At 39.0% G+C, this 27,832-nt stretch overlaps 1 protein-coding gene across 1 annotated transcript in view; it reads right to left on the bottom strand.

The window, feature by feature from the left end:
- Positions 1-12,226: 12,226 nt before the first annotated feature.
- Positions 12,227-27,832, bottom strand: part of LOC102927312 (cytochrome P450 3A13-like) — a 37,779-nt gene continuing 22,173 nt past the window's right edge. Inside the window, 7 exon segments of the mRNA XM_076560641.1 lie at positions 12,227-12,591; positions 16,126-16,288; positions 19,068-19,294; positions 21,311-21,433; positions 21,435-21,472; positions 23,831-23,897; positions 25,076-25,203. Of these exon segments, the coding sequence (XP_076416756.1) occupies positions 12,496-12,591; positions 16,126-16,288; positions 19,068-19,294; positions 21,311-21,433; positions 21,435-21,472; positions 23,831-23,897; positions 25,076-25,203 (842 nt within the window). The 3' untranslated portion in view covers positions 12,227-12,495.

Below are 27,832 nucleotides of genomic sequence, written 5' to 3'. Positions count from 1 at the left end.
CTTAGGTTGTCAGCAAGGCACAGGAGTTGCCTGTCTTTGGGTACTATCTTTCCAACATATGTAACCACACCTGAGCAGATTCAGGGGGCTGCATAGCTAATAAAGCTTGCTTGGTTGCCCATTGGCCTCGACTAAACTGGAGACGCCATCGGTAAACCATGAAGAATCCGAGCCCAAGACCCAATATACACAGGGTAAGTAGGGAAATGGACCCTGACCATCTAGTAACCCATCCAGCAATTTTTGACATAGCTTGCCATTTTCATCAATAGGAGTGACTCTACTTTCATTAATATGAACAATGGCATGAACTACTTGCAAAGTAAAATTTACAAAAGTTGCATTCCATTGCCCTCTTAAGTAATCATTCAATTCTTTAACATTAGCAGATGCATTCACAACAATATGAGGGGTTACACATATTTCAGAAAACCCATAGGCACATAACATATGTTGTCTAATTGTCCATTTAAAGTCTGTTGGATGTCCAAATCACCAGCTACTCTTTCCGACAAGGCATTAATAGTAGTAGCCTGTTGCACACCCTGGGAATTAGCCAATCCAGCTGCAGTGGCTGCAACAGCCAAAGTTGCTATGGCAGCAATTACAGCAGCAGTTATGCCAAGGTCCCGTCTGCTACGATGGAATTGCAAGGGAAATTCTGCTGCATTCTGTTCCAGCGGCATCATGACAAAGGCAGGAATTCTCACCACCACAGCATGTGTGACATTAGGACTCCAGCAATTACTTTGGCTGCAATTCAAAGCTGAACAATTTAACTCCTCCCCTCCCACACCCAAGCCATTCCAGAGAATAAAGAAAAAAATTGTTGTTATTAAATCCTGCAGTAGGGTTTTGAGCAAAGCACAGAGAATTACATAAATTCATGGTGACATTTATGCTTTGCATATCATGTTTAACATTACTAGCTGCAGTTCCAATAGTCCAATTAGAAGCAAAGACATCAGGAAACACAGAGCTTCAATACTTACTGACAACAAAACTGGAGGATTCTTAACCAGGCTCCATGAAGGCTCTGTGTAGACCCAAGGGCTAAGGACCATCAGCACCATCAGAATCATGAGGTTCTTCATGTTGAGATTTCTGTGTCTGTTCCATGGGCCAAACACACCGTTCTGGTATCCAGATTGGTTTCTCAGCACCTGGAGGGTATACACAAACTGCTCCCCTCATCCTAGCCAATAGTGGCATTGGGGACTGCCATGTGCCTGTGGAAAGATCCTTCCACCTGACCAGAACCTCAGAGGGAGAGGGGCCCCAAAAATTTCACAGTACGCCCATGAACATCCACAAGCAAAAAATTTAAAATAAATAAAGTAATGGAAAGGAGTAATTGTTGTCCCTGTACATCTCACCTTCTTTTGTTTTTTGCAAATAAGTCTTTAAATGTTTATGCGCTCGTTCAATTATCGCTTGTCCTTGAGGGTTATAGGGAATGTCAGTTTTATGAACTATATTCCATTTGAACAAAATTTCGGAAAACTTTGGCTGGCATAAGCTGGCCCATTATCTGTTTTAATACACTGTGGAACTCCCATATAAGAGAAAGCAGCCAAAAGATGTTTAATTACATCTTGTGCACACTCCCCCTCAGGAAGGGTGGCTACTATATAATGAGAATATGTGTCCACAGACACATGTACATATGATAAAGTTCCAAAACTTGAAATATGTGTGACATCCATTTGCTAGATATCGTTGGGATGTAGGTCACGAGGACTAACACCTAATGACGGTACATGAATAAAAGGAGCACAAGTGGAACAAGTAGATACAATTTTTAAGGCCTCAGTGCAAGTACAGCCAGTACAATGCTGTAAAGTTTGCGCATTGAGATGGAATTTCTGATGTAATTGGAATGCCTGATCAAAGGTGGTGACTACACAAGTGAAATGAGTAGCTACATCTGCAGCATTGCCTTCTGCAAGCGCCCCTGGAAGACCAGAGTGCCCTTGAATATGGCCCACAAACAGAGGATGTTTTCTAGCACAAATTAACCTTTGAATGGTCTGTAATTGAGAATGTACTGCAGACTGTTTTCCAATGAATGGAGTGCTTTCAATTCTATGCATTATTTTGGCCACGTAGTAACTATCAGTATAGACATTTATAGGTTCTAAAGAGTAAACTTGCAAAGCCAATTGTAAAGCTGTAGTCTCAGCTTTGTTGTGCAGACATGGAGGGCACTGCCAGCCATGTTACCTCATCCCCACTGATGGCCACAGCAAAACCTCCTTTAGATGCATCAATAAAAATTACACGAGCACCCTTAATAGGTTCCTGTTTTACAATATGGGGGAAAATAAAATTACACACTTTAAAGCTTTCTATAAGTTTATGTTTTGGATAATGATTATCTATATAGCCTGTGAAAGTATGTAAGAAAAGCACCAAGCTTCATGTTCTCTTTGCAAATAAGTTAACATTTCTTGTGTATAAGGGGGTACAATGCACTCAAGAAACTTTCCAAACTAGGATTCCCCCATGTATTTAGCTTTCCATAGGAGTTGAATTACTAATTCATAATATGTATTCAAAGTTTTAGATGGGGATGCAGATAAATGCACCCAAAATATGGGCCCTGTTTGCCAAAATACTCCCATAGGTGAAAATTCAGAGGGAAGAATTAGCAATAGTAAGGGTTTGGTATAATCTATTTGTTGCACTTGGAGTTCTTGTAATGCTTGTTCTACCCTTCCTAAAGTGGCCTTGGCTTCCGCTGATAGGGTCCTTAAGGAAGTTGGAGAAGAATCTCCTTTTATCACATCATAGAGAGGCTTAAGTTCTCTGGTGGGTATTTGGAATGAGGGGTGGAGCCATTTAATTTCCCCTAAAAACCTCTGCCAATGATGCAATGTCTTTAATTCTGCAATATGAAATTGTAATTTCTGTGGAAATATCCCAAATATTGATAAGGAGCCTATTTTGTACCTTTTGTGGGGCAATCACTAATCCTGTAGCTGCAAGTACTTGTTGCAAATCTGCATAAACTTATAATACACAGTCTTGGGTGGATGCTGCCAATAATATATCATCCATATAATGTATAATATATACATGTGGAAACTTTGCTCTAATGGGTTGTATGGCTTCTGCAACATACATTTGACACATAGTAGGGCTATTAGTCATTCCTTGAGGTAAAACAACCCAATGATATCATTTATATGGTTCTTTATAATTAATAGAAGGAAGAGGAAATGCAAAACGCTGGTGATCTTGCTGAGTCAAAGGAATAGTAAAAAAGCAATCTTTCAAATCTAGCACTATCATATGCCGATCTTTGGGAATAGCAACTGGGCTGGGAAGGCCTGGCTGAAGAGCCCCCATTAACTGCATAGTGGCATTTACTGCATTTAAATCTTGTAAAAAGTCTCCATTTTCCAGACCTTTTCTTGATAACAAAAATGGGAGTATTCCAGGGGGACGTGGAAGGGACAATATGCCCTGCCAACAACTGTTCCTGCACTAACTCATGGGTAGCCCTCAATTTTTCTGGTGTTAAGGGCAACTGATCCACCCACACAGGCTCATCAGATAACCAATTAATAGGTGTGGGAGAAGGCCGCACACCAGTGATCCATACTAAAAATGCCCTAAGCCTCTCCGATCTCCAAGTAGTTTGGTGACCTCATCGGCGGCAGTAAGAGCAGCAACACAACCCTGCTCTGCCTTTCCCAGCCCTTTTCCTGGAGTCCATCCCATATCCATCATTATGTTATTAACGAACTGATTTTCTCCCTTTAGAGCTTTAGTGGTGAGAACCGCTCCCATGGTTTTTAACACATCTCTTCCCCACAGGTTAGTTGGTAAACCTAATACAATAAAAGGTTGAAATTGTCCTTCACGCCCCTCCTGATCACTCCACTTCAATATGCAGGCACTTTTCTGTGGTCTGGTCTGTCCTATGCCCTGTAACACTGCTGTAGAATCCTCCAGAGGCCACCGTGCAGGTCAGTATTCTTTGGAGATAACAGATACATCTGCCCAGTATCAAGAATCCCCACAAAAGATTTACCTTGAATTTTTAATTCTAATTTAAGTCTAGAATCTAGGTGGGCTACCCAGAACGCTTGAGGAGTACCAGTGGACCCGAAACCTCCCTTTCCCTGGGCCACACATAAACTTCTATTTTTTGTAGAAACAATAGGAAGCAGAATTAGCTGAGCTATACGCTCCCCTTGTGGGATCACTAAGACCCCCTGTGTTGCTTCTGCCATGATTTTTATCTCTCCCTCATAGTCATTATCTATCACCCCAGGCAAAATCCTTATGCCCTTCATATACGCACTACTTCTACCCCAAAGCAATCCCACAGATGCTTTTGGTAAGGGGCCATAAACTCCAGTGGGTAATGCTTGAAGTCCCATTTGAGGGGTTAAGATTGCTCCGGCAGTAGAACTGAAGTCCAGTCCTGCACTTCCCGGTGTTCCTCGACTGAGTTGGTCAATTGAAAGGGGTTGTTTTGTGGAATGAAACGGAGGCGACCACTCCCTGGGATTACTGTTTGGGTCTGCATAGCTCCGTACACTGACTTTTGGGGCCTGGAGTGGGCCCCATCCCCTGTTTCCTAAGGTAGTGGGTTACTTAGATCTACATTCACTACTCCAGTGCCGACCCATTTTTACATTTGGGACATAGTCCAGGTGACTGGTTTGGATTGTTTTGTGGGCAATCGCATTTCAAATGGCCTTCCTGCTTACACTGGAAACATCCTTTAGGTCAAGCACCTCGGCCATTCATGCCTTGCAAGCCATGTCTCATGGCAGCAGCTAAAACTTGTCCAGTAATATGATCACCATCTATGTCTTTGCAGACATGAAGCATGTCATTCAAACTCTTGCCTTTGCTCCCTCTTAATGCTTCTTTGCAATATTTATTTGCATTCTCATATGCCAACTGTTTAACTGCCGGCATAGCCTGATCAGAATCTCCAAAGATCTTTCCTGCCAATTGCAAAAGCCATGACACAAAATCTGCATAGGGTTCTGAAGGACCTTGCAAGACCTTTGAAATTTGTTCTCCTGCAGCAAGGTTTGGCAGAGATTTCCAGGCTCAGACTGCTGCATTAGCTATTTGAACATAAGTGCCAGGGTCATACAATATTTGCTGTTGAATATCACAATATTGCCCTGGGCCTGCCAGCATGTCATAATTCCTCTGGGGTTGACTGGCCCATGCATTAATGCATGCCAGCTCTAAGCATCTTTCGTGATTCTCACTTTTCCACAAGAGATAATCTCCTCCAGACAGGGCAGCACAGCATAATTGCTGCCAATCACTAGGTGTTAAATAACTAGCTGAAAAGGACTCAAAAAGTGTCACAGGGAATGGGGCCTGCAGACCATAACTGCTCACTGCTTCTTTTAATTGTTTCATTTCTTTAAATGTCAAAGGTACATGATTCCTGACGGCTTGTCCGGCAGCATTATCAGTTTTGGAAACGGGATAAGTCTGAACAATATCCTGCCCGATAAGTCCCCTCCGTTTCCCTTCCTCCTTTTCACTCTGATTGTCCCTATCTAACCATTATGGATTATGAGGAGGCAGATGACAGCAAATCGGAGCTGAAGGCTCTTTATGTTTTACTTTCCTTTTCTGCAGCCGCCATTGTAATTCTCTGATCTCTTTCTCTAACCACTCCTCCTCACCCAACAACCCATATATAGACTCAAGGTCACTCTCATCATCCTGAACTGCAAGTCTCTTGTGGGGTTTCATAGCCTTCTCTTCCTCTTTTTCCCCTTTTAAAGATTCATTAGTTTCAGCTTCCTGGGCAGTGGTAAAAGCCTGCTCACATTCTGCTAATTGTTCCTTCACTTTCACCTTGTCAGTTAATAATGCATCCTTTACCAGCCTCCAAAGAGAAAAGGCTGCAATAGGAAACACCTCTGGTCCCGTATCCTGCAATGCCTTCTGTAGATCACATTTCACCTATTCCCAATCAGGGATATTCCACCCTCCTCCTGTCAGAAACCACGGGCTAGCTTCAGCTATAGTGTCCACAAATGTGAGTGCATGCAGTACTAGACTTAATACCTGTTCCTTGTTTCTGCAACAGCTCTCAATTCAGTGGCCAACTGAGCCTTAGCTGTGGAATTCCCCATGGTACATACCCTATTTTACTCTGTTACATCCAATCCTTCCCCTTCCTTTGTGAAGGTGAGCCTCATATACTTACCCCTTCTTTCCAAGTCTCGATGGAACCTCCACTTGCTGCAACCCTCACGGCCTGGGACCGAGAACTGGCGAGGGACGTCGAGGTTAAGCAGCACTCAGTACACACCGTGATTCATCATTCAAAGAGAGCACTTTTATTGACTATCCATCAGCCTTATATACCCTGCTACTTCCTACTCTCCATGGGGTTAGGGTACGGTCCTCGGGTTCCCATCCAGGTCCCAGCAGCTCAGCCAAACAGGAAGACACCAAGGAGAGAGCTGATTCTTGAAACAATGTTCCAGCAATAGCTGTATCATAAACATCCTGTGACTTACTGGCCACAGGAAAAGAGGAAGAACAAAAGGGCACCTTAGGGCAAGCAAACGGGCCATGCACAAAGCCTGTTCAGCGTCTGCTGCCAACAAAAGAAGATCCAGGCAGTGCATTTATGATGAAGCAGAAATTGAATGAATGGCAAATCATGGAAGTTTTTGAGAATCGAGACCAAAAACATGTTCTTACAATCACTGAAATGCTAGCACATTGGGGAGACTCTGGATATGCACTGCAAGAGAGCATGGTTCAAAGCAGAAGATGAAACTAGATTTCTCCAAATGTCATAACCTTGACCTTGCACAGGATATGGACATACTAGATCTGGTTGTTGTAGCTAGAGTTTTCCTGCCTTGCCCACAGTCAGGACAAATCTCTGTCACCCGCCAGTCCCACAGCCGCTCAGACCCAACCAAGTAAACACAGAGACTTATATTGCTTACAAACTGTATGGCCGTGGCAGGCTTCTTGTTAACTGTTCTTATATCTTAAAGTAACGCATTTCTACAAATCTATACCTTGCCACGTGGCTGGTGGCTTACTGGCGTCTTCACATGCTGCTGGTCATGGCGGCGGCTGCAGCCAGTCCTTCTGCCTTCCTGTCCTTTTATTTCTCCTCTCTGTTAGTCCCGCCTATCCTTCCTGCCTAGCCACAGCCGATCAGGTTTTATTTATTGATCAATCAGAACAACTTGACATACAGACCATCCCCCAGCACAGCCAAGTGCAGACCATCTCAGACACCTGCACTCAGGCCCATGGTCCTAATCATCCTCTATGCAGACCTGCTGGGTAACGCCACAAAGAACCCAAGAAGGGCTCCCACAGGACATACAGAACATCCCACAGCAGGTTGTTCTCCAGGTAATGGGCATTCTGTGGTCCCTTCTCTTGCTTTGTTGGTGACAGCTGCTTATGAGGTAGGATACAGAATCAGGGAAAATATGGGACATGGGAAGAGACAGGAGCCCTTCATCCAGGAGTCTGCTAGAGTCCTCTCTCTATTTGAGACTCAATAATTCCAGTATAATTAACATTTGCTTAAGGCCGTTCTCCTTTCCCAGTTATAAATTACAGTTTTCTAAGAATATCACTAGAAACTGCACTTACAATAAAAGACATGTTTTAAGTGCCTTTTTGCTCATCCTTCTACTTTATCAATCCATCCATGGCACTTCCACAGCCACACTACAGTCAAACTTACAGGTGAGAGAAAGAAGGCTGAGAAGACTGCTTAGTGGGTAAGGCACTTGAATGCTTAAGTGTGAAGGTGGAGATAGAACAAAACCTGGAGGCTTGTTGGTCAGCTAGTCCTGCTGAAATGATGAACTCCAGGTTCACTAAGAGATCCTGTCTTAAAAAAACATAAGAGAAATAGTGGAAGATACTGGACACTAACAGTCTGTCTTCTACAAATGCATGCAGAAGTAGATATACCAAAATATGTACCTACACCCACATCCCCCACCCTCCAAACAAACAAACAAACAAACAGGAAGGAGGCTGATGGGATGGCTCAGCAGATGAAGGCTCTTGCTGCCAAGCCTGACAACCTGAGTTTGATCCTGGGATTCACATGGTGGTGGTATTTCCAGAATCTGGACCCCCTAAAGGCCACCAAGAGAACAGATCTAATACAAAAGCAAAGAGTCTTTTATTGCAAGTTAATTTGGTCCTCTTCCTCCATATTTCATAGCAGTGGAGCATGGTATTTATAGAGTATAAAGCAAGGTGGATTTGGAGCTTTATGGGCTGCAAAGGAACAAACTCAGGATTGGTACCTCCTAGCCAGACTTGCTGTCATTGGCTTAATTGGTCAGTTGCAGCCACAGCAAAGATTTTACCTCTTAAAGTGTTTGCTGTGGTTACTACATTTTATCTTTATCATGAGCCTGCTAGTTGTAACTTTGAATTGGTTTCTTTTACCATGTGGGGATTTCTGGTGTGGTTTTCTTAATAACTAGAGCTAGGATCAAGGTCAGTGGCTCAAGGGCACATCTTGCTGAGCCAGGTGCCTCCATAATGCTGGGTCTATTCCACAATCTGCCATGGCTGCAGAAGGGCCAAAGCAGGGTCTGGGCAAGGGACTGGGTTCTTCATTTCCCCACATAGATGTTACTTAACAGGACCTAATCATGGGTTCTCTCTGAGGGTCCCTAAGGGTAGGTACTGAGATCCCAGCACCATCACCTGTACTGTATTTATCTGTTCCTTAATAAAGGAAACTAATTTGTTCAGAACACAGGGACCAAAGGTGAGTAAGAGTAACTAAATCAGTATGGGAACCAGCAAGGTGGAAATCAGAGTAGTCAATGGTGAGGATGAGTTGAACAGTGTCTCAAACCAGCTCTGTGTTTGCTCTTGTTCGTTTTGCATTTTGCCATCCCCTCTCTGACCTTTGCCAGTGATTCTTTTATCATCCCTGAATAGTCAACATAGAAACAAATTCTTCTCCAAGAGCTTCACATAGCCCAACTTGCTGTAAGAATATGAGGTCCAAACCACATTTGTTTTGTAACCCACTTCAGCAACAGAAGACAGCAAGGCTTGTAGGTGGGCAATAAAGTTTTCAGGCATTTCTATGTCTATATTGATGGTAGCTTGTAAGTCATTGTAATATTTGCCTTGTACCATTAAAGATGATATCCCAGGCCCTGCAGCTGCCAGTCCAAAGCTTAGGAGGTCACCTAACATGAAGGCTGTTGTAGGCTGTCTTTTTAGTCAAGTCAGGTTCCCCTCTAGCCTTTGGTATATGTATTTTTCTTGATGAAAGATTGTTTTCGAACCAAACATACCAATATGCAAAATCTTTGGTCTGACTCAATAACTGCCCATGGACACAGAGAGCAATCCCAGAGAAGCATGCCCACCAGCTCCATGCAGTGACATGAGATGGAGACCACATAGGCACAGAGATAAAATTTTCAAATATAATAAAATGTTAAAAAGAAAGAGATGAATTGTATATACCATAACAAACAAGAAAACAACTTAAGAATCACTAGAAATAATAAAGTATTTTTTAAGTTCATGCAGATTTATGAACTCCGTGAACCTCATGGAGCAGAGAAAAAAAAAGGACCACTAGTTTCAGTCTCATAAATCTCCTCAGTTCCCAAGATGTTATCTCTAACTATCACCTAAATTAAAAAATTCTTTGATGAGTGAATGGAAATAATGAATTCACTACCCATACAATAAAAGAATATGCATAATTATTCAGGCATTGGTAAGGGCTTTCTGTGGAGACATGTCATTGTGGTAACACAAACCCCAAAAATTTTCCTTGAGTTCTTACCAACTCAATTTACACAATTTCTTATTTCAAGAACACAACACTCTATTTTGATCAATCACAAGGCATATTCCTGGTCTGCAGGACCTAGTGCACCTGTCTGAATTAGGATTTCACTGTACTAGGATGCATTAAGGGTAACAGAAAAGTAGGGCAGGTGTGTACAAAACTATTCTAAAGGAAACCAGACCAGGCACCCCAAGAAGTATTTTATCGCAAAATGTCTGTAGAGGCAGCACAAACGCAGTGAAGGCGGATCTATGGAGAGCTAGCACTCAATGGATTAATGATTTGAATAAAAATGGTTCCCATAGGTTCAAATGTTTAAATATTTGTTCTCCAATTGAACTCTTTAAGGATTATGAGGTGCAGGCCTGTTGAAGGAGTTGTGTCACTGGGAGTAGGCTTTGAGGTTTCAAAAGGTTTAGTCTTTTTCAGTGTCCTTTCAGTCTCCTGCTTCTGGATCCAGATATGAGCTTGCAGTTGTCCTGTCTGCATGCCTTTTTTTCACAACTACAAACTTTAATACTCTGTAATTCTAAGCCCAGTTAAATGCTTTCTTTTAGATATTGTCTTGGTCATGGTGTTTTAACTCAGCACAAAAAAGTAAGAAGAAAGGTGCTACCAAAGAGTGGGCTATTGCTGTGACAGGCTTGCCTATGTTGTTTTTAGAGAAATGTGAATGACATTGGAGTTTTAAATGAGAAGATAGGATGAATGCTATAATTAGGATTTAATGGCCTATCCTTAAAGCAGCTAGGAAGACATTGCAGAGAGCCATATGTAGGTTGGGGGCCCAAACAAAGATATTGATCTACCATTATGAAAACAGCTCTCTGAAATCATAATTCCAATTAATCACATCTTTTATAAATTGTCTTGAGCATCATGTCTTGTGATAGCAGGAGGAAAGTAACTGATACTCATGGGCTGGGTGCAACATTCTTGTACTACCATGGAAACAAAGTACTTCTACAAAAATAGGTAAATGGAAATACATGGCTGTGAAAATTGTTCCACTTAGATGTCATTATTGCTTTTTTTGTTTTATGTTGCTATAGAATACCTGAGACAGGATCACTCCTAAAAACTAAATTATTTGTTTTTTTCTACTTCTTCCTTTCTTCTTCCCTCCTGATCTCCTTTCTTCTTTCTTTCTTCTTCCCTTCCTTTCTCCTCCTCCTCTTTCTTCTTTGCCAGGGTGTTGTCTCAGTATAATACAAACAAAGAATACTATGAGCATGTGATGCCCAAGCTAGTGTCCCCATCCTATATATTCCCCCTCACTCTCTGGAATGAAATTAAGCTGACTCTCAGAGGTTCTTTCCATAATACTCTAGACATTCAAACCCTACTCAGTGGTTCTTCTCCATTTCTCCCTGTAGCCTGTTGGCCAATGGGCTATGAGAAAAAAGGAGACCCCATAGCTGGCACCCAATGAACAGGAACTTCTAGAATGCATAGTTTGTTAGTACCCTCCTGACCCCTGGCAGAATGTAGTGATGTCTTTTGCCTGACCATTCTAGTACAAGGATCAGTCATCTCTCTTCCTCTCTTGTTTTACTTTCAGTTTGTACCTTTGTGAGGACTGGATACAGTTTGTGGGCAATTGAAACAAACCAGGATGGAAAGCTACATTTTCATCATCTTTACATGTACATATGAAAACATGCCATAAATTGAGGATTATGGTCCTTTCAGAAGCCAAAGGTGTCTAATAAATAGCCCATGTATTTCTACATGTACCAGATGTAGGATATCTACACTCAGATTGTTCACCAGAGTTGTCCTGAACAACACCTAAAACTACAGGGGTCTCCCATTGCTCTAGGTTAATAATCAGAACATGAGGGTAAGATCCTATAGCAGAAGACAGTAAACACATTGGTTATAGGACAGGAAACTTTCTCCTTGATGACAATCTTTTACAGTACTGGAAGGTGGTTGGGAGGATTCTTTAGGGGGAAAGAAATCAACAGTCTTTCTTACTTAGCAGTGAATCCCATAAACTCCCATAATAACCAGCAATGCAAGATTATCTCATGTATATATGGGATAATGGCATTAATATTATGGGTATAGTCAACCACTTTCTATTTGGATTTAACTCCATTCCATGGGAGGAAACATATGTTTATTCTCTAGCCAAGGACCCATGGTTGAGGAGCTCACAGACACAAGAATGGACCTATTGCTCTGATAAATGGTCTTAATATCCAACTGCCTTCTAAATTAGCATGTTTTACCAATATGTTAATATAGCCCTCAGATATAATCAAAGAAATTTCTTTTTGAAGTGGATAGTGGTTAACAAAAAGCTGACAATCCATCAAAGTGCAAAGAATAATTGTCAGTGGAATGCTCACCCATAAATGGGAAATTAGAGATTCTATAATGGAAACATTATTGACAAAATTAAGGAGAAATCTTTTATCAGTATTGAAATGAAACATATTGTTTTATCTTTGGGAAAATGGGCAAATTTCGACATGAGAGAACATAAAGATTGCTAAATAATTATTTTCTGTCTATACACAAAATCAAGACAATAAAAATAATTGAAGATTGTGTCATTAAGTGTTGTAGATTAAAGTCATATTCATGTAGGTTTTCTTCCAGATTAAATTAAAATCCACGTATTTAGAATGAACTCTTTGAAGAACATACCAGAACTTGAGATAAAATCAACCTTCATTTATTGCCCCATTTCTTGATATAATCTTCAGGACAACAGGCTTTTCTGGAGCATGAGTCATTTTCTTACCTAATTTCAAGGGAATCTAAAATAGTTGAATAAATACATTGATGAGTTAAATAAATCATCAATTATACAGAAGGCTGGTAGAACCAATATATTAAGAACAATAGTTGTTTCTTTCTCTGTTGTCACATGGCTGTGACCATAGCATTCAGAAGTAAGAGGGCAGAGAAATACAAGGTTAAGACTTGATTGTTTACATAGCATGTTCTGTACTATCTTGAACAATATGGATTGCTTTCTAGAAATAAATAAATTCATCTTTACAAGTGAATAAAAGACTTTTTAACATTGTGATGTTTTCAAAGACAATGCCCCCCAAAGACAGTGGCACTATTAGGATGTATGGTCCTGTTGGGGTAGATGTGGTCTTACAGGAAGTGTGTCACTATGGAGGTAGACCTTAAGTTCTCATATGATAAACACATGTCCAGTGTCTCAGGCCACTTCCTGTTGCCTTTGTATACAGATAAAGAATTCCCCAGTACCATGTCTGCCTCCAGGCCACTGTGCTCTCTGTCATGATGATAATGGACTAAACCTCTGAAACTGTAAGGTGTCACCTCAATAAAAATGTTTTCCTTCATAGGAGTTGCTATTGTCATGGTGTCTCTTCATTACAATAGAATCTCCAATTAAGACAAACACCAAACACCATGAATTGCTTATATAGAAAATGAAAACATGCTTCAATCTATTCATACTTCAACATACATATGGAGCACCTAATGTGTAAAAGGCCTGAGACAAAATTGAGATGGTTGTCTTCTTTATTGTTCTAAATTTTAACTGAAAATTAGAAATTTGAAATTTGTAGAGAACACTTGTGAACACATAGCAAACAGATTTTAAAGGTTGATATAAAGTTAATTTTCATTTTGTAAAACTGGAAAGAAAACCATGAGTAGGTTTGGTACATGATAATACTATCACAATGCATTTACTTTCCAATCTGATACATGAGGGTTCATGAACGTGGGGGGAATTTAGGTACCACTATGACATTAATCCTCTCTATCTCTTCTAAAATTCTAAGATAGTGCTAAAAGGGGAATTTGCACTCATTTTGACTAATTTTTTAAATGATATTATTGTCAGTTTGTGAAAGAGAAGGCTTGCTTACAGAGTAATAATCATATATCAGCAGAAAAATACGCAATTGTTGTCTCATATTTTGAGAAAGGCCATCATGTAGGTAGTTTGAGTTTGTTAAAGATTGCCAGTTACCTACAGATTGACTTTCATCAAAACAAAGTTACTGAACTGTATTCAAGTACAGAGCAGGAGGACAGCTGACCTAAAGTCACCAAAGGATAATGACCACATAATATTCTTCTTCCATGAGGAAAACTTACTGAGTCATATTTAATACAAGGGTCATGAAATTAAACTTGTTGGGTATTGCTTCATTTAAGGTAATGACAACATATTCTTAAGTTCTTCAGAGGAGATCTTTCTAAACATGTTTCTAAATGTGACACCTTATATTAACAGTGCACAGAAGGGGGCTGAGGATTTGTAAGGCTAGACATGGTCACAGACTTCAAGGAAATAGTATTTCTAGAGAGACAAGGGCAGATGCACATATAAACTTACAATGCTGTGGCAGCATGCACAAGACATGTAACATGTGCAAACTTAATCCAAAATGGTGTGTGTGTGTGTGTGTGTGTGTGTGTGTGTGTGTGTGTGTGTGTGTGTGTGTGTGTAGAAACATAGTCCCACCCGTGGCTGAGGAGCTATAATGTTTGATAGTTGCTGTGAAATGTAGTTTTTTTATTATTAATGCTGTGAACTCTCTTAAATAAACCAGATTCCAGACCAGGCCAAACAGATAAGAGCAGTCATGCCGCAGAAAATGGATTGATTGACTTAAAAATTAGAGAGAAAAATGGAAAAAGAACACATTGAGTGTGAGGTGAGGTGGGGATGAATATGGGATAAACTGTGGTGATGGAGTGAATATGATCAAAATGCATTGCATGAATTCTCAAAGGATTAGTAACAATGTTTAAAAGTATACATAAAGAAATGCATGTATAAAAATAATTTTGTCAGTTTTTCATATTTAGAATAGTTTAAAATGTTTAATGTATTTATTGCAGGATTTTAATATAAAAATGTCCTCCAAGACACCAGTTTATTTTCTGGAGAGAATAAAATTGGGTAATTTAGAAATTAGGGGATGAACAAAGATAACAGTGGGAAGTACATGGGGTAGTTCATAGGTTTGGGGGTTGGTGAACAGTGACAGCTTGAAGACACCGTATCTAGAAGACAGGAGTAAATTGCACCAAGAAAATCTGGTGAAGGTTCTTGGCTTGGAGGGGACTTGATTGATATGAACTTGTAGGATAAGAAATAATAATGAATAAAGAAGGGAAAAAACATGGATTCATAAGAATGTACGTATATCCCTGCTAGTCTAGACCTGAGTTCCTAAAATGTGAGGACAAGTGCACAAAATGGCCAAAAAAGAGGAGTCCTTTGTATCCATTAAAAAGGATTTAATGCAGTGATTTTTGTCTGTGTCTATAAATTGGAACCACTGTAGAATGTTTAAAGCCACTTTGGTGGGTGAAACATTTGGGACATTTTGAGATCACACAGGGGTCATGAAGTGATCATTACACCTCTAAGAGACAAAGCATGTACATGTATGTAGGTAAACTGAAATACAATTTAAAAATCAGTTTCATGATTTTAAGAGCCAGGGAGGTTCAGGCTACCAGGAGAACATGGCCCACAGAATCAACTAAGCAGATCTCATAGGGACTCAGAGACTAAAGCAGCAATCTTGGAGCCTACATGGGTCTATGCAAGGCCTGCTGCATACATGCTGTGGTTGTTTAACTTGGGGTTTTTGTAGGAATCCTAACAGTGGGAGTAGGGGTGTCTCTGACTCTTTTGCCTGCTCATGGGATCCTTTCCTCCTAATAGGTTGTCTAACCCAGCCTTGACATGAGCATTTATTCCAGTTTCATTGCATATTTTATGCCATGTTTGTTAGATATCCCTGGGAGGCCTGGCATTTTCACATGGGAATTGGAAGAGCAGTGGATCGGGGAGATAGAGGAATTTGAGGGGGCACTGGGATGAGGGGAGGAAGAGGAGAGGATGCTGTGGTCAGAATGCATTTTATGAGAAAAGAATAAATAAAAAGAAAATAATCTTTTCCAGGTATGGTACATACAGGTATGAAAATGCTATAAAAAGTCTGTTATTTTAAAAAGGCCTATATACTGTAACAAGAAAAAAATATTCAAATTCTGTGATATTATATATAAACCTAAAAAGATTATCTTCAATGACTCTACATGATCTTAATATTTACACTTAGACACAGACTAACTATTTCAGAATTCAAGGGCCCTAGAGCTCACTCATAGATTTATATAGATCTCTGACAGAGAAAATATCAATTAAAGATAAAACAGTATATTATATATACATATATATGTATACTTCATACATAAGTTAACCTATATATCTACATATTTATGAAAATGTCTATGAATAAAAAACAAAAACATGCCAAAATAATGTTCTGACTCACCTCTGTTTCTTCACAAGGACTCAGGGAAAAGTTCTGTAGGATTTTGACAATTGCAAGCTTCATGTTAATGAGAGCAAACCTCATGCCAATGCAGTTTCTAGGACCATGTCCAAAAGGCAGGTATGTATAAGGATTGATTCTATCTTTATTCTCCTTGCTGAACCTGATATTACAATTGAACAATTAATGAAACATTAATTGGACAAGACCCACATGTTTACAGTTTTCAGAATCATACAGGTAACTCCAGTATGTTCTTTATCCCAATCAGCATGAGTTAATTCATTATGAGAGTTAAAAGATAAAGTCCTTTTTACAAATTTACAGCAAAGGAGCTACTGTAGTTAATAGGATGATTGTGGCCAATGCTCATTGAAATCAAATGTGTCTTTACAGTTGAAAATATTAAGGATGCCTTTTGTTCCCAGTGTGTGAACATCAGAAAGTAAAATTGAAGAAGGAAGGAATTGCCCTGACCATGACACTTGAGTTGGGGATTTGTTCATTGGAAAATGAGGACATGTATGTTACAAATGAACTATTAATATTCCATTCTCTCTTCACCATCATCTCTTTCCTTCCTGTCCTTGTTTTATTCTATTCATCCCAATCATTTCCTCTTCTTCCTCCTCTTCCTCATTAAGTCCCTTTCACATAATTTTCGACTATATCTCCCACCTACAAGAGTTATCAACTGAAGTGGTTTCAAAGGACACATGCTGCTTCTCTACTCTGTTATCACTGAATTTTTTCTCCATCTCCTCCATTAGTGGAAAGACTACTAAAAGTACAGACCTATGTCCAATGAAAGTTGGATTTCTCACATGATTATTTAAATAAAAATGCTGATTCTGGAAATGTTGTAGAGGACTAATAACCATCTATTCTCTAAGAGTTATTAAGTATCAGGGAAGATAAAGAAATCATTTCTAAGCTATTTTACAGAACTGCATTGGAGTCTAGTGAAAGTTGTACTTGTATATGTGTGCAAGGTGAACTTGGTGGAATCCTGTTTGGGAAGATTTTACACATACACACATAGGAAACACTGGCTTTCTTCTGTAGACATCTTATGTACTGCATTTGATTAAAACATCAATATATTGTAACTTTTTCATTCCTCTTCCATGATCTAGTCACTGATAACATTGTGTCTATATTATATGATTGAAAGCAGAAGTAACAATAGAGATGCAAAATGAATAATGTCCAAGTTTGGAGCCACTGAACTACCAGGGGTGGAAATGATGTCTATATAGAGGGATATAGAAATCACCTAACTAGAAAACAGGAGTTAGGTGACTCCATTCTACACCTCTAATAAGCACTATCCATAGACCATCTGCCAACACCAGAGACACATGGCTAAGAATACAAGGCCTTAGGCATCAAGAATTTCATAAAAGATACTACTACATGGCTAAATTCTCGGCCTCCTGATTCAGCTGCATTTATCTTAAAAATATAATTTTTACATAAGTAGCATGATATGGATTGGACAGGTTATTTATAGAAATATATATATGTATATCCACACACCTATATGTGAGCACCTAAATAACATTTTGTGAAAAAAAGAGGCCATGTACTTGAAAAAATGTGGGGAAGGATCTATAGGAGTATTTGCAGTGAAGAAATGAATGAAGAAATGTTATACCAAATTATATTCTCAAAACTTAAAAAATTACGATAAAATAAGATTCTGTATTTTTATTAATGAGGCAACAATGGTAACCTAGCAACAATTCCCATAGACTGCTTAATACATTCCAATAACAGAATACCCTGATTCAGACTCCAGAAGGATTAAAATAACAACTTTCTAATGAGTGGATTACTTGACTCTGGAGAACTCAACCACTGGATAGGTGTGAGGGAATTTCCTTCACAAAACAGTCAGGAATAAGACTAAGAGGATTTGTATTAGCATTCATCCTCAGCGATGCACCTTAAACAATCTGAGAGGAGGCTTCTGCACCTCTACCTACACCAATGGCTAATACAATGGATTCCTATATTTGGGAAATTATTCCTATATTTTGGGATGGGTCCAGAGTAAAGAAATATAAACTTCACAACTTAAATAAGATAATTGATTTCCTAATCATGGTAATTGTACTTTCTCTCTTTCAAACACACACACACACACACACACACACACACACATACACACACACACAAATACACACACACAAACACACACTCAAGCACCTGTCATAAAATAGCAATTATAGGTTATAGAGAGTAATCAGCAATTATAAAAACATGTGAAAACTGATGATTTTTCTAATATCTACATATTTACACACACTTCGAAATATGTCCAATAATATCATTATATTAATGGAATTTATATTAAGGTTTTATAGTAGTTTGAATGAAATTGGCCCCATAGGCTCATAGTGTTGGCACTATTGGGAGGTCTGGTCTTTGTGGTAAATTGTCACTGCTGGTGGGCTTGGAGGTCTCAGAAGCTCAAGCCAAGACTATTGTCTTTCTTCTCTCCCTGCTGCCTGCTGATCTGGACGTAGAACTCTCAGCTACTTGCCCAGCACCATGTCTGTCTGCATGTTGCCATGATGTTTCCTGTCATGATGATGATGGACTAAACCTCCGAAACCATAAGGCAGCCCCAAAGAAATATTTTCTTTTATAAGAGTTACCATGGTCATAGTATCTCTGTACAACATTAAAAATCCTTAACTAAGACAGGTTTAGGACTCTAAAACAAAATTATAATATATAGAAATGTCATTTTTGTTCCATTAAAATGTCTGTAGTTTTTACAATAATTATCATTTTGTACTACTGGAATTCTAAAATCAAACTTACATACAGAAAGGCAATACACATTTATATTTAAGTGATTAAAGTAAGAGACATCTTAACATACTGAAAGAAGTCTGGTTATGTGTGTGTTCTCTTTCTCAGGGTTCTTGTACCTTTCAGGACAGAATTCCTCAGGCTCTGGCCAGTATTTTGGATTTCGGTGAAGAACAAAGATAGGTATGACCACCTCTGTCCCTTTGGGAATGAACACACCATTGATTTCAGCATCTTTCTCACTGAGCCTGTTAACCCTGGTAGCAACTGGATATATTCTCATACTTTCATTCAACACCATGTCCAGATATTCCATCTCTACCAGGGCTTCATAAGTAGCAGGTGCCTGAGAAAATTTTTTTAAAAAAAAGACTTTGCTGGTTTGAGATTTAAAGCTAACTTTCATGTCAATCTACACAATACTATTAATTTTTTTGGAACTCCACATTCAACCCAGATTAATGATTGGATTTATCATTGATAAATCCAATTCACTGCACTCATGTGTGTTGACATACTAAAGGTCCACTGAAATGCATGGTGAAGTGAATATGGAAGAACATTCACATAAGCTTAGATTTGGTTTCAAATCTTCAGTTTTCTTTCGTACTGTTTTTCTTTTAAGTAGTAATGAATGGCATATTATGTCAATCTCACTCAACATACATCAGCTGTTGAGGTTGTCAAAATTTAATATAGGGAATCCACAAGTCCAGACTGAGGAAATATAATGTGTGAGACATTTAATTCCTGTTTAAAATTCTATATCAATCTTTTCAGAGTAAAACTCACACTTATAAATCCTATGATTAAATTTAATTTATTACTATAGATGTTCAATTTAAAGATCAATGCCATATTAAACAGGAATAGTATATGAATTTACAGTGACTAACTTCAGTAGAATCTTTTCACTTTGAAACTCTTTATGGTAAAACAGTCTAAAAATGGAGACGAATTGAGCAAAAAATTTCTGTTCTAGTGAGAGACCCTTTCAGCTCCATGCTAAGTTCCTGAAAGGAACATTTCCTTGTTACTTCATATGTTGTTCTACTAAATCTTTAACTTTCAAATTCCCACAGGCTCAAGTCAGCTGAAAAGGAGGTCTAAAATGAAAGATTAGGGATTGCTAGAATAGATTGGATCGTGCATATATCTGGGGGAGTTGTTGCCCTAACTGTTCATTGATATAGGAGGGTCCAGCAATTTGCAGGTAGTACTGTTTCCTGAGTGGATGACCCTGGGCTGCATGAGAACAACTAGATAATATTATGTCATTGAGTTGGCCAGGTGGCAGTCAGCAACCTTTATAGTTCCTGCTGTGCTTCTTTGGCTGTATGTGAGTACCTTGGTCAGAAGCAGTGCTGTGTAGAATGGCAGGCAGTCCTGCCTACAAGTTCCTGTCTTGAGTTCCTGCATTGACTGTCCTCAGTGATAGCCTGTCATGTGAAAATGCAGGATGAAGTAAATGTTTTCATCCCCATAGTTGTTTTGAGTCATGCCATTTGTCACAGTGAAGAATGAAACAAGAACAGGGGGTGAGTACGAGGTCTGAAGACATTTTGTGTGCATGTCATTGACAATCCAACCATTCCCAGAGTTCAGGTACCTTACACCCCATTGCACCCAGTTTTGGGCATAGATGAGAAGACAGATTATATGATGTGTGGCTCTCACACTGTGGGACTCCGACATTACCATAATGTAGAGTGAACATTTTAACTTGAAAGCTGCCATGATGTGCTTTGTTTGAGTCTAATTATGTGACTAGAGAGAGGAGTAATACAGATATAGCTGAACCGGCCTGCCCAGAAAGGACCACACAAAACACCAGTGATATCAGTCATGCCAAAGTATTTCCAGTAATAATAACATAGCTGTCAGATCAATTGTTTAAGTTCTAGGGGTATGCCTCAGTGGTTAAGAACACTGTTTGCTCTTGCAGAGGACCCAGGTTCAGTTCCTGGTACCCATAAGGTGAGCAAATATGCTAGAAGTCTAGTTACAGGGAATCTGAGGAAATCTTCTGTCTTTCTCATGTTTCAGATATGCACATGTTACAGAGATATACATGCAGACAAAACACACATGTAACAGACACTTGACTGACACTTGCTTATCTTTAAAAATCAGAAGAGATTTTTATGCATGTTTTTGAACTGTTTCATTGCATATTATAGGATCAATACAGAATTAGAGAGATTAGTTTTTCTCTATACATAATTTTTCCTTTGTTTTAGATTTCCACAGGTTATTGATGAAAGAATCAATTTTACTGTATTTACTGTAATTCTAAATGTAAGTGCGGTAGTAGTGTTTCAGGTTGACATTTTCCCTGAGGCTCCCAGCACCATCCACTCACCTTATTGGGCAGGACTGCATCAATCTCATTCTGAAGTTTCTTCTGAACATTGGGGTGAATCGCCAGTAAATATGTAGTAAAGGAAAGAGCAGTGCTTGTTGTCTCATAGCCAGCAAAAAAAAAATGTGATTGATTGGGCCAGGATCTCCAGATCAGAAAGAGCTGAATTGAAATTAGACATTTTATGTCAATGATCAAAGCTGGTGCCTACACAGAGTCTTTACCTGCTTTGTTCTACCAGTTTTGGTGCAGGAGGATACACTGCACTTTATGTACAATGGTGTACTGCCTGCAAGATATGCAAGGATTATGGTGGCACAATACGTGTGGGAGTAACCAACCAATAACTGATTTGACTTATGACATACATCATGAGATGGAACTAAGATTGGCACTGCTTAGATAACCAGGAATGTGCAACTACATATCCCAGGGAACAAGGGCAAAACCAAATAATGCTGTTGTAAAAAGAAAAAAAGAAATGAATGGATAAAATGACTCCTAATGATATTCTGTTTTACTTGTAGATAAGAGCCTTGCTCTGTCATCATGAGAGAAGACTCCTCCTGCAGTTGATGGGAACAAATGTAGAGAACAACAGCCAGACAATAGGCAGATAGTGAGAGCAGTTGGAAAACTGTCTTAAGTGGGATGTCTCCACCAAATCCCTCTCTTCATAGTCCAGGAAATCCCACAGAAAAGGAGTCAGGAAGACTCTATGAGGCATAAGACTCTATGGGGATGAGACTACCAAGAAAAACAAGAATACAAAACTCCTATTCAACATGATGAAATGTCATATGAACACCCCAGGACTGAAGAAGCATGAATAGGGCCTTTGCAGGTATCTACTAGGTCCTCTGTGTATGTATTATGGCTCCCAGTGTTTTTATGGTATTTTTGAGTGTGCAAATGAGTGGGTCTCTGATTCTTGTATCTTCCCTTAGACTCTTCTGTTAGTTTTTCTTTCCCAGCTTTGATATATTAGATTTTATCTTTTGATATTTTATTTTGTTACATTAGAAAATGAATGTATAAATGAAAACCTAGTCACTGGAGTAAAGGGAAACAACTGAGCTGTCTTTTATGTGTTGGGAGAGAGAAAATCAGGTTTCTTTCCAAATGGAGTGACACTGGGAATATCAACCACTCCAGGACAGGCCTCATTTTATTTCCCCAATATATTGTAGTCTCCACGGTGTGTGTGTGTGTGTGTGTGTGTGTGTGTGTGTGTATGTGTGTATTTTTATTTAGTTATGTTTCAGTGTTTGTTTTGGGTACTGTTTTATATTTTTTCCTTGGTTTTGGGTAATTTTCTGTTGTATTGGGCTTTTGTTTGCTTTTGAAAAAGAACTTAATGTTCACTGGGTGGAGGGATCTTGAAGGATTTGGGGGAGGGGAAGAATATGTTCAAAATATATTTAAATTAAAAAATGTTTAATAATAGAAAATAACAAAAATTGGGCATTGACTTCAAATGTGGGAATAGCTATGGAATTAATTAATTATAATTTCCAAAACACACATTATAGTACCAACGTATGCCAAGAAGCATTACCCTGCAATAAACAGTGAGTAAAAGAATGAAGAGGAAATATGTTATAAACACTGTGATTTTTCTTCTTTAATGTGCTATGTTATTGTGAAAGTAAAAATAATTTTCCACAGTCCCATAAGCTGGTGAACGCACTTCCAGTGAATAAAGCACAGTGAATTTTGATATTTGGACACTGTGCTTCCTGAATGGGTCCTCTGGATGCAGATTTGTAAGTAGAGGTTCTGATTCAGTGGCCCTGCCTGAGACTGTGAATCAGCATTTGACTGATATTGCTGATCCACACATCAATGAAGACTCTTAGAGTGTAAAAGCAATGCTCATAACAGACCTTCAGATTTTGAAAAGTTTAATTAAAATATAATTATTTCACTACTGTCTTTCTCCCCTTCCTTCTATCCTCCCATGTCACACCTCCACTCACTCTGAAATTTATGGCCTTATCTTTAAGTATTTTTATTACATATAAAAATAAATACTCACAATTATAACATACTGAATCTACTCAGTTTTGCCTACTTGTACCTGTTTCTGGGTTGGCAACTTAGTATTAGATACACAATCAGGGCCTCATCCCTTGGGAAGTGTAATTATCTCTCTATCAGATGACCTGAACTACCTGTATCTCTTCATCTAAGGATGGGTTATTATGAAATTTTCCCCATCTATGTTGAAATGTCAACTCTTGTTGGACTAATTTAGATCTAGGTTAGTTAGCCATGTTGGTGAGATTTCATGGTTGTAGCTTCCCAGTCACAGAGGGAAGGTACGATAAACATAATATGTTCTGTATGCATATACACCATGATTTTAGAAAGTGCCTCAGGCTGATTCCTATAACAGCATGCCTGTGTCTTTTTGAGAATTAGCAGGCAGCCTTTTCTGCTTCAATGACCCCTTTACATTTCAAGAATCATCCCCTCCCTCTGTGTATTCCCTTTAGACCCTAAATTATCCTTAGTTACGTTTATGGGACTCCATGTCCTTGGAATTCTGGGCGTCCATCATCAGCTGAAGAAAATCTACTCGGTGCTGAAAGGAGACAGAAATTTTAAAAGCAGAAAGTGGGTTGGCAGGCCAAAAATAAGGATGAAATGTAGAAGTTTAACTCTCATGTGAGGAAATAGCTCATTTAAGAGTTCAGCTAATGTTGTCTGAATTACTAGTGACATAAACACTGACCCCTAGATTTGGGGGAACAAAAAGTTCATGAACCCAGTAGTGATGGCACACACTTCCATACCAGCACTTTAGGAGGCAGGCTCATCTTTGAGTTTGAGTCCAGCCTGGTCTATAAAATGGGTTCCAGGATAGCCAGTGCTACTCAGAGAGACCTTGTCATGAAAAAAATATTTGTTTTAAATAAGTCTTTCAGGGCAGTGTAGCAGGCTGCCATGTCCAACATCATTTCGCATTGCTTCCCCTCATTCTAAGCACCTGTAGCTGTTGAGGGCAGGCTCCTGGCTAAATGGTTGTAGTTTTTTTCTCCTTGGCATATTGTTCACCAATATCTCATACTCATCAACTGGTGTTTCTGGAACTGATTGCTAGGTTTCCTGTGATTGCCTACTCTCTTAATTAGGGTTGCTATTGCTGTGAAGAGACACCATCAATTTTTTGGCAACTCTTATTAATGAAAACATTTAACTCCGGTGGCTCACTTACAGTTCAGATATTTAGTCCATTAGTACATGGCAGAAATCAAGGCAGTATACAGGCAGACATGATGCTAGAGAGGTAGCTGAGAGTTCTCACACCTTGATAGGCAACTGCAGGTGGTCTGAGACACTAGGCGTGCCTTGAGCATATATGAGATCAAAGCCCACCTACACAGCAACACACTTCCTCCAAAAAACCCACACCTCCTCATTGTGCCACTCCCTTTGGCAACCATGCTCTAAACCCCAGAATACTAGCAAATGAGCAGTGACATCTCCTCGCACATGATGCTGACTCCCTGACAGCATTCTGTCATCATTTTTTTCAGCCAACATCCTTACTCTTAGTCCAGTGTGTATGCCGTATTAAGCAAAACTGGGTTATACAAGTGGCAATCTCAATGCTCAAAGATATTGCTGAAGTTCTAGGCACACTACAACCAAAATTGAGCAGACCAAATACATTAAATATCAGAGGAGGTCTTTTTATGAGGAATGTGTATCTTTTGACATCATTAATTTAAGATTAAAATAAATTTTGTCATAGGTTACCTCTTTGGTATTTTCAAGTCGCTCTTTTTTGATCTTTTCTATAAATTTCTTAAAAAATGATGTAGCATCATTTGGAAACATACTGATGTTTAGTTTGTTATATATTCTGGGAAGGAATGGAAAGAGTGCTATAGAGAAAAGACAAAATGATTAAAATGCAAATTTAAGCATTTGACAGTTATTTTATTCACAAATTGCAAAATTTTAATAATTTAAGTGAAATATCAAAACAACAGGAATAACTATGTTAGAAAAGAGTTTAATTACAAGAGATAGAAAGTATATCACTTCTAAAAGTAATTGAATTTTAAATAAAAGGACAAAGAGAAGAGTTCAGCTCCAGGAATATTCAGGGTGCGATTCTATAAAATATTTTGTTTGTTTGTTTGTTTTTATTTTTTATTTTATTTTACAATACTATTCAGTTCTACATAACAGCCACAGATTCCCTTGTTCTCCCCCTTCCTGGCCCCCTCCCCTTCCCCCCAGCCCAGCCCCCATTCCCACCACCTCCTGATCAAGGCCACCCCCGAGGACTGAGATCGACCTGATAGACTCAGTCCAGGCAGGTCCAGTCCCCTCCTCCCAGATTGAGCCAAGCGTCCCTGCATAAGTCCCAGGTTTCAAACAGCTATCTCATGCAGCGAGCCCAGGACCTGGTACCACTGCCTAGCTGCCTCCCAAACAGATCAAGCCAATCAACTGTCTCACCTATTCAGAGGGCCTGATCCAGTTGGGGAACCCTCAGCTTTTGGTTCATAGTTCATGTGTTTCCATTCATTTGGCTATTTGTCCCTGTTCTTTATCTAACCTTGGTTTCAACAATTCTCACTCATATACACCCTCCTCTTTCTCGCTAATTAGACTCCCAGCGCTCCACCCAGGGGCCTAGCTGTGGATGTCTGCATCCAGATTCCTCAGTCCTTGGATGGGGTTTCTGGCTACTCTGGTGATGGGATGGCAATTCTATGAAATATTTATCAGATAATACTTACCAGTTATTCACAGGCATTTCTAAAACTTATGAAACTTGGAGAAAGTGCAAAATTGAATCTGGTTGCTTCTATTGCCCTGTTACTAAAATCAGAATATATTTTGGAGTGGAAAATTGTATAAAAATGTGACTTAAATATACCAAAGTGATTTTATCAGTAAAACACTTACCAACTGAATGCAGAAACATGAAAAGAATTCTGTTGTAGGCTACCCAATGAGGCACAACACAGAATAAATTTAAGTCACACAAGCAATCAAAGATGGAATACTTTGAAAAATCAGGGAAAACCTACCATTCCTTCCTAAGAAATGTTCTCAGAAAATTAGGATCAGCAGGGATTTCCCTTAACTTTATAAGAATTCTTAATGGAAACTAAGAGCTAACATAGAAATTGAAGGAGTAAGTCTTTACTTAGACAATGAGAGTTCTCTCACTCTATCATTACTTCTACTCAGTGACTAGAACCAAAAAGAAGGTATATATATATATATATATATATATATATATATATATATATATATATATATTATGCTACAGCATGAATACACACAAAATACATGAAAATAAATTGTAATTGTCTGCTCTGGAGGCTTAGTCATAGAAACACAAGTTTGAAAGCAGACTTGATTATTAGATAGAATCTGTTTAAATATTAAGAACAAATGCAGTGTTGGTGATGAAAGGCATAGCCTTTTGCATACTAGCCGAGCACCATGTCATAAAGCTCCAACTCTAGCATCTGGGCTTGAGGAAGAATCTTGATTTAATGTAGTATAGGGCAAGAACTGAATTCTTCCCACCTCTATTGCCCTACTGCATGGATTAAAAATATTCCTCAACACTGTTGATACAGTCTTGTTCCTCTACTTTAGTGTTTTCATATCTAATGTAACAAATAATACCAATGGTTATGAAGAAAACATCATTTGCAAAATAATCAAACTAAATAATCATGGTCCAACTACTGCACACTGGTCCATCTGCTCATATAATGCTCACGGGGTATGGTCAAGGAAGAACTTGATGCTGAAAGTCAATATAAGGAATATTATGGAGCAGGACTTTTGGGGAGAACAATGCAGAGGGTCTCCCAGTGATGAGATAATCCTATATTCTGGACATTTACTTTTATGATCCAATAGATCCACTAATTGGCATTTCTTCCTACAACTATTTCATTTTTATATTACACTAAGGTCAATGTAGGAAGGTAGGCCCAGTTTCTCAATGTTCACATTTTATGTAATTTGTTGCTTTTGGAAATGTTTTCAGACATCCTTTCTTCCATCTTAGTAACACAGACTGTCCTGGTTACAGGACTCTATGGCTCAGTTTCCAGAGAATTGTGACTGTTCTACATAATATGACTGCACAGTCTCACCTCTCTTTTTCCAGTTTACTTTTAACCCAAACTGTGAAATCTTTCCATACCCCCATTTTTACTCTATCATGATGTTTTTGCTGCTCCTCTATGTCCTACTTAGTAACACTCTATTAATAACTAGATCCACCATGACTTATTTCTTACTTTTCCCCTTTATTTCTACTTATACCCACAACATATAACATGTATAGAGAGAATGGAGTCTTCCTTTTCTCCATAATACAGTTGGCCCTTAAAGAATGACTAATGACTATTTTGAAGTCAACTGCTACACTAATTTGATAGTGGGTTTGATGATTGATGATAACTATTGTTGCAACTACTGACCACCTACCAGAGGATCACTGGAAGAGATTGGAGCCCTGAACACAAGCCT

This window comes from Peromyscus maniculatus, chromosome 23 (assembly GCF_049852395.1).
Source record: "Peromyscus maniculatus bairdii isolate BWxNUB_F1_BW_parent chromosome 23, HU_Pman_BW_mat_3.1, whole genome shotgun sequence".
Lineage (NCBI taxonomy): Eukaryota > Metazoa > Chordata > Mammalia > Rodentia > Cricetidae > Peromyscus > Peromyscus maniculatus.
The sequence above is the reverse complement of the archived record's forward strand: the minus strand, read 5'-3'. Positions and strand labels throughout refer to the sequence as shown.